This window comes from Tasmannia lanceolata, unplaced genomic scaffold (genome assembly GCF_043159265.1).
Source record: "Tasmannia lanceolata isolate RefF3 unplaced genomic scaffold, GAP_Taslan_0.1 ptg000008l, whole genome shotgun sequence".
In the NCBI taxonomy this organism is placed as follows: Eukaryota; Viridiplantae; Streptophyta; class Magnoliopsida; order Canellales; family Winteraceae; genus Tasmannia; species Tasmannia lanceolata.
In genome coordinates this window covers 35,163,427-35,177,831 of record NW_027518685.1, presented here as the reverse complement: position 1 = coordinate 35,177,831, position 14,405 = coordinate 35,163,427, and the positions used below count along the sequence as shown (strand labels likewise).

The window sequence follows — 14,405 nt, the reverse complement described above, 5'->3', positions numbered from 1 at the left end:
AGAAGACCTAGTGCAATTATTAAAGCGTGGTTGTGCTGATATCATATCCCATTATTATTTTGTTTTTGCCGGGTGTTATTAGCTGTGGGCGGTAGGCATTGACCTCTTCTTTCATTTACATATACTTCCTCAAACCCTTCCTTTCCTCACTTTGCAATTCCAATCTCTTCCCTCACCAAATTCCTCTTATCTTTTCTCTCTGTTTTCAATCAGTTTTCCTACTCCTTTACAAATTTTCCCATCCACCCAAATGCCCATTTCCCCAATAGAAGAACCCTGATTTTGAGTTGCACTCTCATCTCACTCCTCTCACCCTCTAAAACCCATTTAGGTTTCCTAACTCCTATTTGTAAATCTGGTTCTGTGAAGCTGGCTAATTCCATTTTCCATATTCCTTGACAATTCCTTGGAAAAAAACCTTGCAAGCATGTAACTTTCGCCTTCATTTCTTCCACCAACCAAAAATCCAAAAAAAAAAAAAAAAAAAACTTTTCATTCAGCATTCTTAAACTATTTGGAGGTTAGAATTTCTTCTCATTTGTAGTGATTAATCTGGCTTCCTTCCTTCTTCCTGTTCCTTAGAAAATCATTTATAAAATCCTTCACATCATGTAATAGTTTCCTCTCTTTAGTGCTCTTCATCAAAAACCCAAAAAAAACAAAAAAAAAAGGTTTTAGCTACTCGTTATCACTAAGAAAACTTATACTTAAAAAAAAACAAAAAAAAAAAAAAAAGTTGTCTGTCAAAATGCCGGAATCTGAGAACGTAACGCCGAATGTATCGGCGCCCGGTACGCCAGGCCCGCTAATTTCGGCTCTCCGAGTCGACTCGCTGAGTTATGACCGGAAATCGATGCCTCGCTGTAATAACTGTTTTGCTGTTAACTCGGTGTTTCCATCTACTCCCTGCTTCGCGGATTTCCCACGGCCCAATGTCTCTCTCACTAGAAAGGTACGCAATTCTCTTATGCTCCGTTTAAGATCCGTTAAAGGTCCGACTATGCTGGTAAATGTATATTATCTAATATTTCGACCCCTTTGTTTTGGTATGTCCACCCATCTCTTTCATTTTCGCTTTTGCTGGGGCACTGTGGCAGTTAAAGTAAAATTTGTAAAACAATGAGGGGGCGTATAATACGGATTTCCATACGGATCCGTATCCACAGGCTTCCCGTTTAATTTGCGGGAAAAGTGATGCGAACTTTCCTTATCTTGTCTTTTGCCCTTTCGGCCGAGGATAATTTTGCTGCTTGGATTCGCTTGGGATTTTGGATCTCTTGTGAACTTTGTGGGTCACTTTGGCAAACTCCAGTGGACTCTGGGTGCTCTAAAGAATGTCTAGAAATCTCGTCACTTAAAAGTGAACGAGTCTTTGGAGTCCTAGTTTAACATGATATCAGAGCCAAAGGTCTCAAGTTCAAAACTCCCGGATAGCAAAAGTCCACATGCGATGGTCGGCCCAAAGTTGGACCACATGTGCCACGTGTTTGCCAAGTGGGCTACAAGTGCAGGGGAGTGTTAAAGTAACAAAGATATATAACGCCTTCCTCCAACAGCTTAAGCTTTTGGAAAAGTTGGTAAGTTAACACTAAGCTATGTGCCATAAAACAATGGACTATAAAGTCTTAAATTTTTTTATCGTGACCAGGACTGATAAATGAATGGTTTAGATCATGCACATAGTGGACTTCATATGTGATAGCCAATCATTCAAAAGCTTCACTTATCTGTTCTTACGCTTAAATGTACATGTCTCTACGTGGTATACTTCCATCGATCATAGGATCATCCTTACTTGTGGCACAAGTGTAACATTCGAAATGTCACTGATTTTCCCACCAAACACTACTAGGAGATGTTTACAACTAGACGACCAGGTTTTCTGTTACGTGCCTAATCGTCCGTAACACAAACAAATAAAAGGAAAAGAGTGGGGAGAGAGGTTGATTCGAGGCAACCGGACCTCCTAATGGCTCAATTCGAGAGGAACCATGACTCTCCTAAACAAAGTCTCATTTGCTATAAATTTCTTTTCTTCTCCATTCCATTGAAATACGAACTTAAATACAAGCATAAAGGTAGTTTTACATCACTACCCCACTAACCCACTTACATAACACAGGAAATAACTAACATCCACAACCTTAAACCCATAACCACATAATTAATAACCACAATCTAACGAACTCCACCAACATGCACATATCATTTTCACACTATAAATACAAATATTTTCGATTAGATGTACAAGTGAGACCCATTTGTTCAGGCCTTGTTCGTTTTGGATTTTGAAAATCGATTTTGAGTCTAAATTTTGTGTCCAATAATCAGTATTGGACTCAAAACAAATTCTCAAAAGGGAAGTGATATTTACGCCCCTATTGATCACCAGGGACACCCGGCGAAAGTGTATCAATGACTATAGGGGCACTAATATACTTGACATCAGAAGAATCTAGTGGCCTTGAATGCCACGTACACTGGCGTTGGCCGTTGGGTATCCCTGGTGATGAAAAGGGGCGTAAATATCACTTCCCTTCTCAAAATCGAAAACAAATTGGGCCAAAATAATCAAAATAAGTTATCTATATTAGGACTCGTCATGGATGATTCATTGCATCAAAGTCCACTCTCATCGGACAATTCTAACCAACCAATTTGGGGCTACTAAATGGATGGTGTGAACACAGAGACAAAATGAAACAATGGTTTGTATTCACATTGGAGTGTATTTTTATGACAAAGTGCGACTTCACTTGTACTTCTACTTGTTATGTTTTTCCTTGGAAAAACATGCATATCCATCATCTAAGGACCATCTCATAGGAAAAATATGAGCAGTCAAAAGTACAAATAGGGCCCACTTACTTAATGATGAATGCCCATTTATTTCCCAGGCCTTGTTGTGGATGGGCCATGGAGCAAAATATTCATTTGATGATTCTAACCCTCTAATTTGTACGTGACCACCAAATGAACGGCAACCGTGTATTCATTAAGAACGTCTCTACAAATTTGGAGGGTCAGAATTGGCCGATGTGAGTAAACTTTGTGGCTCATCCATAGCAAGGATGCTCAATGAGGTAAATTAATTAGAATTGAATCAAACAACTATTTCTTATTAATTAATTAAATTAAAGAAAACTGTTGGTGCGCTTAAGCTCACCATTTTTTTAGTGCGCTTAAATTGTTATAACGCCTCCCATTCGTTTAAATGTTTGGGTCCCGCTGGTCCCGCTTAAGCGCACCAATGGAAGGCGTTATAACAATTTAAGCGCACTAAAAAAATGGTACGCTTAAGCTCACCAACAGTTTTCTGATTAAATTATTAATGATTAAATAAGATATATCTTATAAACTGCTTACACTTTTATATTTATTTAAGTATTTACAATTCATTAATTCCGAGGGGATCTGCCCTGTGTTAGTTATCACTATTATTTATTGATAACTATATGTTATCAGGCGCTTTTGTTTCTTGTGCAGTGTAGAGTGATTCTAAGTAGGAAGGTTTTTTATTTATTTATGTTCTTACGTATCCTTTCTGTGATTTCGTCACTTGGATAGTTTTATTTTATTTTCTTTCTTCAGTTGTGCCTGGCATTTTTGCTAAAATGGCCCACATAAGAACGAATGCTAACAAGACACGTGGCAGTTAAATTTTTTATTTCGATTTGTGCCGTCTTCATTAATAATTGCGAATTTTTAATATCATCCAAGAAACTAAACAGATTAAGACTGTTCGTGAGTCCAAAACTTATTATTTGACTTAAAATATACGAACAGGGATCTATTTGCTTTAGATTATGAGAATTGATTTTGTGTCCAAAACGTCAAAATTAAATTATGATTCTAATAATCAGGTGTGGACCCAAAATTGATTCTCATAATTCACAACGAATAAGGCCCTACTCGTTTTTGGCCCTCTTTGTTTGAGAATATGCCAACTGATTGTGAGTCCAAAACCAAATATTAGACTCACAATAAGTTGCATGGCATATTCTCAATCGATCTGGGCCTTAAGATTCTGACAGCTGATTGGGACTATATAATACTGATTATTGAATTTTGAGTCCAATAATCAGGTATTAAAGTCCCAATTGGGTTGTCACAATCTTATGCGAATGAGGACTAAGATGTCCTACCTGCCGATCTTGGAAGTTGAGTACTGCTACCAAACGGGTTGCCTAACCGAAAGTGAAACCGAACAAATCCCTACATGCCACATGTCATAAAGTGGAACCCAACTCAGTTACCATATCATTGTTCTTAAAGGTTTCGAAATGTTTTCCAGTGACTAAAATACCCTCGATTGTGTGTATATATATATATACTATATATATACAGCTTGGAGCAGAGTTTGTGGGGACCTTCATACTAATCTTTGCGGCCACGGCTGCACCGATCGTGAACCAGAAGTACAACGGCGTAGAGACGCTGATCGGCAATGCGGCCACAGCCGGACTGGCGGTGATGATCGTGATCCTTTCTACGGGCCACATCTCCGGAGCCCATCTCAACCCTTCGATAACCATCGCATTCGCGTCGTTCCGACACTTCCCCTGGATCCACGTCCCTGCGTACATTGTGGCCCAGGTTTTGACACAACCAATTACTCCAAAAGCTTAAGTTGTTAGAGTTGATGTTATTTAATCATGTGGAATGCTAAACTCAAGGGGAGCCCTAGAGAAAACAAGATGAAAGTATGCTCCCCATGGGTGGAATATCACCAAAGTGCATTTAATGTTCTTTTAACTTTCACATGTTATAAATGCACTTTGGTCACGTTCCACCGGAGAAATTATATGATGAAGGGCCACATAAATACTTACTCATCATCCCATCCTTGATATCAAGGGTGGTACTTATGTCATAACACCTTTATGTGTTTATACGGCCTTTTATCATATAATTTCACTGTTCCATCAATGGGGGCTCCCTTTCATCTGGTTTTTGCAAGGACGCGCCCATGAGTTTATTGTACTCCTCTTTAATCATTTATACTGTTAGGGAATATAACCGGGTAGAACTCACCCCTAAAAGCTTGTTGTTAGAGGGAGGGTGCCCATTCCCTTATAACCAGCCCCATCCCCATCACTTTTCCGATGTGGGACTATTTGCTTTTGCGTGGAACTCCAACAATCTTCCCCTCCAAGCGGAAGCAACGTGGACCATCTCGCCCCTCCACGCGAAGGCTACGTGGGAACCACGAGATCTTCTCCGAGGGAATTTCACCGTCCTCGGAGGCACACTGGGGTTACGGAGATCTTCCTGGGAGTTACCACGCCCCAGCTTTGATACCATTTGTTAGGGAATATAACCGGGTAGAACTCACCCCTAAAAGCTAGCTGTTAGAGGGAGGGTGCCCATTCCCTTATAACCAGCCCCATCCCCAGCACTTTTCCGATGTGGGACTATTTGCTTTTGCGTGGAACTCCAACATATACTCATGCATTCCCCTTATACGTGGCCCTCTTTTTTGGTTTTGCCATACACGTGGCGCATGTGGCTCCTCTTTTGGGTTGGCCGCACAGTTATTTAATCATGTATACTTCAACGCAGGTATCTGCCTCCATCTGTGCCTCTTTCGCACTCAAGGGTGTCTTCCACCCCTTCATGTCCGGTGGGGTCACCGTCCCTCATGTTAGCTCCTCCCAGGCATTTATGCTCGAGTTCATCATCACCTTCAATCTCATGTTCGTCGTCACCGCCGTTGCCACAGACACCCGGGCGGTATAAAAAATTCGAGACCCCTTCTTGTCTCTTCTCTGGAGTGTTGATGTAAAACAAATTTTATGCTCATAGTGTAAACTTGGGCGTAAAGTAAAATTTGCTTTTGGGCTCATTTTCATTGAAAGGAGCTAAGGGGGGAATTTTTTGGATTTTTTTTTTCATGGGATGGAATATTTCTACAGGAAATATTGCTGGATCATTTAACGTCGAAAGGAGCTAAGGGGAAAATTTTGGATTTTTTTCATGGGGAGGAATGTTCTAAAAAAAAAAATTGTTGGAAACCTCGCTTTAATTTCCATGGAAAAAATTCAAAGATAAGGGCACATTTGGCTACCATGGATTCATTTTCATGTTAAATTGGCGCCTCCAAGTGGCGAGAGATGGGTTGGGCAGGTGAAGTGGCTAAAAATCAGGAAACAAAATACAGGAAACTAGCGGTGGTGAGAATGACCTAAAAATCAGGAAACAAAAAACTCTACTCAAAATCATATCGACTATTTCCCGATTTTTTTGCCACTTCTCATCACCGGAGACACTAGCTTCTTGTTTTTTGTTTCCGAATGTTTAGCCACTCCACCCCTTATATCCACTTGGAGACACCGATTTAGCATGAAAACAAATTCTTGGTAGCCAAATGTGCCCAAAAATCCCCCCCCCCCCCCCCCCCCCCAGAGTTTATTCGGCTCGGACAGGTTCAGCTCTCTATCACTTTGGTGTGTTGTTTTCAGGTGGGAGAGTTGGCTGGAATTGCAGTTGGGGCTACCGTTATGCTCAACATTCTCGTGGCCGGGTTAGTAATATTTTCTGTTCTTTATATTCAGTGACGCGCCTATTGTAAGAGATTTCATTGCGGTGAATGACTGTATCATCGTAATATTTATCTTTTTTCTCCCGGCTTTTTCATTGCGTGACATAGGCTCGGAGAGTAGTAGAGTAAGTAGTCAGCATAGACTCGGAGAGTAGTGACATAAGTAGTCAACATGGAGGAGACAAGCATTGGATTTGCCCAGAACTCTCCGGGAGAATAGTGATAACTGATAAGTAGTGTTTGTTTGCGTGGAATAGACTCGAAGAGTAGGGGAATAAGTTAGGGGTGTTATTTTCCATTATGTTCTTTTGGCTAGATCCAACTGACCCCAGCTGAATTTCTCTACACGTGTATCTATCTAAATGGTTGTAGAGAAGCAAATCAAAATGGTGGTTTTACACCCTTCTTAATTGCACCGACCGAGTTAATAAGGGGGCCAAGCCAATGGTCCCTTTAATTCTCTTGTTGGAATGAGTGAAATAGAAATGGTATTTACATTAAATCTCTTGTTGGAAAGAGAGAAAGGGAAATGATATTTGTACTCCATATCTGATAGTTTATGCTTTTCTAATTAGCTATTAAAATTTCTCAACAAGCCATTGGGATCTAATCTGAAAAGTCCTTAACAAAGTGGGGAGTGTCGTCATCAAAATATGGGAGTGCAGATATCATTTCCCCATAACTAAACATGTAAAAGTCATAGATGGTTATTCTTGTCAATTCCTTTTAATAGTAAAAGGATCTGAGTTAACATACAAATTGTACTGAATTGATATCCGCACTTTTTTTTATTGGATGGCACTCCTTATTTATTTATTTATTTCAACTCACCTTCCGTGGATCATCCTGTGCCTTAGTTTTTGAAAAATAGGAGTTTATACGGCCACACATGGTACGAACAAAGAGCAGAGTGCCATTACTAAAACAAGGGAAGGTGGTTCTTATAGTACTTTATTTTTTATGTGATTTCAGGCCGGCGACCGGTGCGTCCATGAATCCTGTACGGACTCTGGGGTCAGCAATTGCAGCCAGTAATTATCATGGGATTTGGATTTACTTGGTGGCCCCCACTGCTGGGGCCCTCATGGGCGCTGCTATCTACACGGCCGTGAAGCTTCAAGGTGACGAAGTGGACCCCACAGAACGCCAGGTCAGAAGCTTCCGTCGCTAAGCACATCACATTTCTTAATAATATTATCATTATCTGCCCTACTATTTTGGTATTGCCACTCTTTTAATAGTAGTCCACGCCTTGACTTTAGGAAATGAATTATTAGTTTGGTATATCTTTGTATAATAATATACACGGAAGGTTCTGTATTTGTTGTGACATTGTGTGGTTTGTGCGGATTTCAGAATAATGTACTCTGACATTAGTATTTGGAGGCTATTTGTGTTTGTCAGTTTGTGTAATTTAGGTATTCTTGGGTGTTTCTTGTTAGTACTTATCTTCCCGTTCGCTTTAGTTTTTTACAGCTGATTGTGAGTCCAAAACCTATTATTGGACTCAAAATCATGTTTAATTTTGAGTCCAATAAACATGATTTTGAGTCCAATAATCGATTTTGAAATCCAAATCGGTAAAGAAAATCTTAAGGCCTTGTTCATTTGAGATGGTGACAACCGATTGTGGTCCCCAAAACGATTATTGGACTCAAAATTACGTTCAATTTAAACCGATTATTGGACTCAAAATTTAACGTAATTTTGAGTCCAATATTCGATTTGGGCAGCACAATCGGTAAATTTTGAGTCCAATAATTGGTTTGGGCAGCACAATCGGTTGTCACAATTTCAAACAAAGAGGACCAAAACGAACAGTCTTAGATTTCATGTTTACAGAACTTGCACAGAATATCTAATTAGACTGCCTATCCAAACAACTTTGGGATTTTGACAATTGATTTTAAGTCCAAATTTGATTATTAAGACTCAAATTTAATTGCAATTTTGAGTACAATAATCAGTTTTTGATTCAAAATGAATTCTTTTTGTTTTTGTTTTTTTGAAATAGTAAGATTATATTAGAAAGAAAGAGGACGACCAAGACATTAATGGGACTAAATATTGCAAAGAAAAGAGAAAAAACTGACATGGACAATAGAACTCAAGGGGAAGGAAGTCAAAACTCTCAAGCCTAGATCTCGAAACTCTGGCTCTAGCTAGCCGGTCCACCTCTCCATTGGCCGATCTCCTAACGTGGTGGTAATGAATTGAGTGACCCTCCACACGGCCGAAGATCTCATCCATGAGCTACGAGAATCTCCAAGGGTGAGGTGACCTCCCGTTTACCCTTCTGATAACGTTAAGGGAATTTCCCTCCACTGAGACGGTCCAAATCTCTGGCCTCCATCAATCTAATACCATGGAGGATCACTATGAATTCATCCTCATTTGAATCCTTGATACCAATCAGTCCTAAAATGCCCACTTGATAGATCCGTTTTCATCTCTAAGGACCCCTACAATATATGTCCGACCTTGATTCCCCAAGCTAGGCCCATCAAAATTTAACTTTAACCAATCAGGGTTAGGGGTTCCCACCTAGGAGCGACAATCTCCTCACGCTCCCTACCGAGAGATATCTTCTTGCAGCATCGTCTAATATCCGTAGACGAATACATGATGAAGCATTGTCTAATATATGATTCAAAATCAATTCTCAAAATCCAAAACTTACAAGCCCTATGTTTTGGATTTTGAGAACCAATTTGATTCCAAAATTGATTATTGCACTCAGAGTTCATAAGCTATAGTTTGTTTTCTTAAGATATGAAGCCAATTTGAAAACTTATAAACTAGAGTTTGTTTTCTTAAGATTTTGAGAACCAATTTGAAAACTTATAAGCTATAGTCTGTTTTCTTAAAATATGAAGCCAACAGGGAGGAATTATGTGGTTGGCAAAAATACTAGCAGGGCCCACATATTTGGATGATCGTAACCATTCAATTATTGCTACCCAGCATAGATAGGATGTACCCCAAAAATCATATCCATTCCTATTTGTCTCGTTTCAAAATACTACCTAAATAAATACCACTCCAAATTCATCTGTTATCCTCCCACAAGACACAATGGCAGTTCTTCCATATCTTTTATAGCCAAAGAAACATTTTTTTAGCAAGACACCTCAAATCTAGTTAAATTTCTCTCTACCTATTAGGTTGGCAGGAAAGTGATGGAAAGAAAACCTTTCCCAATTTTTCGCCACTTTTCTTTTTATTCGAATGCGCAAAGAAAAGGCTTTCCAAGAAAGCTAGAAGGAACTATCATTCTATTTGAAAATAAAAATATCTATTTTTTGTCTTAAAATTTTTTATGCAGATGTTGGGCAACATCCACACATGTGGTAGTTGCTTGGGGTTGGGTAAGGGCGCTAATATATCACTTCCAAATAACTTGGTACCATATATGTAAGTCCCATATTATTTTTTTCCTATTACGCACGCAGCCCCTATTAATAGATCAATGATTACTATGTACATGTTGGTTCCATTGGTTTTGGGCCATTAGACCCTCTTTGCAGATCCTACTAGTATAAAATCATTACTACAGGGTGTTTCCATTGGCGTTTTGCTATTTGGCCCTATATACCCCACTACTAGATAGACAGTGATAAATTCATCCCCTTCTAGGATAAATTCAACCCCTTTACCGTTTGTGAAGCCACAACTGGTACAACCAGTACTCACCCTCTCTCCCTCTAACATGAACCATTGGTGGGGCCCAACAGTTGAATTGTTTAAATCTCTGAAGAAGGTAGGGGTGGCAATCCAACCGAAACCGAACCGAGACAGAACCGAAAATTCGGTTTACCAAACCGATCCAAATTTCGGTTTGGTTCTACCATACCGATTCAAATTTCAAACCAAACCGAAACCGAACTGTTGCCCCTGATTTCCAATGATTATGAGTAAGGCGTGGCGAAATTGGCCACACCGAACCGAAACCGAACCGAAAATTCAAATTTCGGTTTGGTTTCGGTTCGGTAGAACCAAACTGATTCAAATTTCGGTTTGGTTCGGTTTGGGGGTCAAACCAAACAAAAACCGAACCGTTGCCACCCCTAGAAGAAGGTATGCCCCACCCGTGCTTATTCCTACAATCGGTGCTCCCTGTCTTTTCTCTTAATACGAACCCTTAGTGGGGCCAACACCGAATGGTTTAGATCTTTGAAGGTGGACACCATAAAATGTGTATTTAAAAAAAAAAAAAAATATCACAGGCTCACTTTGTTCGAAGATCCAAACCGTTTATTTGTTGCAAACCAACGTAAATAGGCCTTGCCCCAAAAATCATCTCGATCCCTATGATGATCCTAACTCTTCAATCCATAGAGATTCATATATGGTGTCGTTGTATTACGGAGAGTTAGGATCATTGAAATGATTTTTTTGGGCACAACCTATTTGTTAGAATATGTGAGATCTCACCAATATGTTAGATTAGGCAACTATGGTTTGATTAGGTAGAATAAAATCACATCTTCCAAGATTTGATTTGGATTAATTGGGAAAGATTATGCAGGCAGGCTAGATTAGGTATTGAAATTATCTTCTCATATCTTGTCAAATCTCTTTCCATAAATCTTGTGATACTAGTTTCTATATTTATCCTCTTGAGTGTTCTATATAAACACTCATTAGGCTTGATTGTAAGATAAGCAAAGATTAGTGGAAATCTTCAATATTTTACATGGTATCAAAGCCACCGATCTTGGAGTGACCACAAGACAAATAGCTGCTCTCTCCGGCGAACGGCCGATCTAGCCGTCCGCCCGGCCACCATTGCTCCCACATTCTCTTTCTCAAATTAACACCACTAGTAGTGCCTTCCTTACCAGCTTCATTAGTTTCAATCTCCTTGCATCCTTAGCATAATTCCTTAGCATTCTTGTTCAATCTCCTTGCATTCTTTTCCCATCTAATTTTCAAGACTTTTTTTGTTGTCTTTAATAACCCCTCCTCTTCTTGAATGCGCCAATCTCATCAATTTGTGCCAATTACACGGTCTCCTTATTTTGCTGTCAACACCTTCACAAAAAAAAAGGGATTTGCATTTTCAAAACACATATTTGATATTTGCACACTTTTTCACAATGTCCAATTTTTCGTTGATAATTGTTGCCACCATTCCTAGCCGCTATTTGTCGCTTTCTCTTCTATTTCTTTCCTCTCTTTTTTTATATTTTTGTCTTTCGCCTATTTCGGTTGAGGTACCTCTTTGTGGTGCGTGCCTGAAATAGGAGCTCTACTCAGTTGAGGGGCCTCTTTCCTTGAGGTTCGTGCCTGAGAGAGCAATTTCTCTCTTTCATAAGGATCGGTATCTCAAGCTGACCTGTGAAGTCTGCCCATTAAGGGTTTCTTTTGCCCATAGAGGTTATTTCTTGGCCATTCTGGCATTCGCCCATTGTGACGCATTTCTTGCCCATTCCGGCATTGGTCTATTATGACCCATTTTCAGAAGATTCGATATTCTAATCGGCCTAATGACTCGCCCATTCAGGCTTGAGTCCAATCCAGTTCATTGAAGCTCTTCGCGGCTCACCTTTTAATGCGACACATTCTTCAACAACAGGCGGCCATCATCTTCAACAATATTGGCAACATACATCAAGCAGACATCAATCGTGACAACGTGCAACAAAATTGGCAATTTTTTACATTTTTTTGGGATATTCATTGTAATCAAACGTATATCGATTTTCAATATATATACATTTGAGGCGACATGTTAGAATATGTGAGATCTCACCAATAGGTTAAATTAGGCAACTATGGTTTGATTAGGTAGAATAAAATCACATCTTCCAAGATTTGACTTGGATTAATTGGGGAAGATTATGCAGGCAGGCTAGATTAGGTATTGAGATTATCTTCTCATATCTTGTCAAATCTCTTTTCATAAATCTTGTGATACTAGTTTCTATGTTTATCCTCTTGAGTGTTTTATATAAACACTCATTGGGCTTGATTGTAAGATAAGCAAAGATTAGTGGAAATCTTCAATATTTTACACTATTTACGTTGGAGCCCAACAAATGAACGATTTGGATCTTCAAAAAAGTGGCCAAGTGAATTTTCCACAAAATACGCATTGTATGATATATGTACGTAGGTGAGGTGGGCCCAATGAATTTTCTAAAACATATGCATTATATGCTATATGCTCGTAGGTGAGGTGGGCCCAATGTATAGCGTCTGTTCGTAGGTGAGCGTATATTTTGAAAAATACAACGAAGCTCACGTTGTTCGAAGATCCAAAAAATTCAGTCGTTGGGTCCTAGTGTTACAAGACTGTCCCCTCAAACTAGGCACCATGGGATGATCCTTACTCTCTAACATATAGATAAATTACAACATATAGAAATCTCTATAGATAGAAGTGTTAGGGTCATCCAATGGAGATGGTTTTCGTGGTACGTTGTATTTACGTTGGGGCATACCAGCTGAACCCTACACCTCAGAGATTATGGCAATTATTGCCTCAAACCACTAGAGCATGAGGGCAGTTGGCACGAAAAATGAAAAATGTGTATTAATCAATGATCTACAAGTGAGGCTAAGATAGAGGGCCCAACAGCTAAAAAATGGGACTCACATATAGGGAAATGATATATTCGCCCTTTTTTCTTCCCCTGACCACCCCATTTAGTGTAAAAGAGTAGTCATTAATACGCTAGAGGTGGCTGGCCTGGGGAAGAAAAGAAGGCGAATATATCACTTTCCCACATATATTATAACAAGTTATTACTAAGGGATTTGCTAGCATCCAATGCAAAAGGCATTTCACGGATGGTCTGTTGCATGTGAGAGTAGACACCTCGTGAATGAAGAAATTTTTTTATGAAAAGTGAGTCTATGTGGTTTAGGGATGCTACTCGGGTCGGGTTGGGTCGAGTTGAGGCCAACCCAACCCAATCCGAGGAGCTTAACCTCCAACCCTATCCCAACCCAACTTTCAACCCGGGATGGCTAACCCAATCCAACCCAAATTGGTGTTTCCCTAACCCGAACCCAACCCAACCCAACCCGAATTCCCAAGTTTGGTCGGGTTTAGACATTTCAGATGAGATATTTAGTAAGGGAAATGGCACCCAAGTTCAAAACCAAAGGAAAAAAAACAGTAAAACACTACTAGAACACATGCACATATTAAATAACTGCAAATGATGCGAGGAAAACATGACAATCATAATCATAAGGATATGCGGGTGTTTACTCTAGAAAAAAGAAGGTTGAGATCATCCAATCAATCGATTTTTGCATGCTTCAATCTTGCGGTTGAGATCTCTTATAGGTTAGAGTTTTTGCTTTAGTGATTTTAGCCCTTTACTTTTTTGTTTTTGATAAGTATCTATTATTATATTTGCAAAGGATGGAAAGAAACAACAAAACGTCAAAAGCTACAAAATACAAAAAGTAAAAAACGTGTATTACTCTTTGTCGGGTTACGGGTTGGGTCGAGTTGCCTGATACCCAACCCAACCCAACCCGAATTTTGGTCGGGTTGCCAAATCCCAACCCGGACCCGAACCCAACCCGAATTTGGTCAACCCAACCCGCCCAAAAATCAGGTTCATCCCGTCGGGTTCGGGTTCAACCCGACCCAAGTTGCACCCCTAATGTGGTTGTTGTCACATGCAACAGATCATCCGCCGCGAAATGCCTTTTGCGACGCTAGCAAATCCTTATTACTAATTATTAAAACCCAATGGACCTCACATGTCCCGATGTTTACCCAGCATTGCACCATTAAATGGAAAACTTGAGGGTGTGTTTGGTTGCACAAAAGCCAGGATAGTTTAGGGCTTTTGCTTTGCATTTGGGTGCCACGTCAGTACAATCTCTTGTTTGGAATGCA

General features: G+C 39.7%; 1 protein-coding gene across 2 annotated transcripts; it reads left to right on the top strand.

Annotated features, from left to right (window-relative positions):
* Nucleotides 1-113: 113 nt before the first annotated feature.
* LOC143885275 (putative aquaporin NIP5-1) lies at nucleotides 114-7,991 on the top strand. Of its 2 annotated transcripts, none has more exons than XM_077389359.1 (5): nucleotides 114-952; nucleotides 4,348-4,596; nucleotides 5,563-5,733; nucleotides 6,462-6,523; nucleotides 7,514-7,991. In XM_077389359.1, the coding sequence occupies exons 1-5, from the start codon at nucleotides 749-751 to the stop codon at nucleotides 7,710-7,712; spliced, it is 885 nt and encodes a 294-aa protein (XP_077245474.1). In that variant the 5' UTR covers nucleotides 114-748; the 3' UTR covers nucleotides 7,713-7,991. The 2 variants fall into 2 exon arrangements, with proteins under 2 accessions (XP_077245474.1, XP_077245475.1); XM_077389360.1 differs by lacking the exon at nucleotides 114-952 and adding an exon at nucleotides 979-3,083.
* The last annotated feature ends 6,414 nt before the right edge of the window (nucleotides 7,992-14,405 follow it).

Coding starts and splice junctions, on each gene's coding strand:
- LOC143885275 (XM_077389359.1), top strand. CDS start 749: ATGCCGGAATCTGAGAACGTAACGCCGAATGTATCGGCGCCCGGTACG. Junction 953..4,347: donor ATGTCTCTCTCACTAGAAAG/GTACGCAATTCT, acceptor ATATATATACAG/CTTGGAGCAGAGTTTGTGGG. Junction 6,524..7,513: donor CTCAACATTCTCGTGGCCGG/GTTAGTAATATT, acceptor ATGTGATTTCAG/GCCGGCGACCGGTGCGTCCA.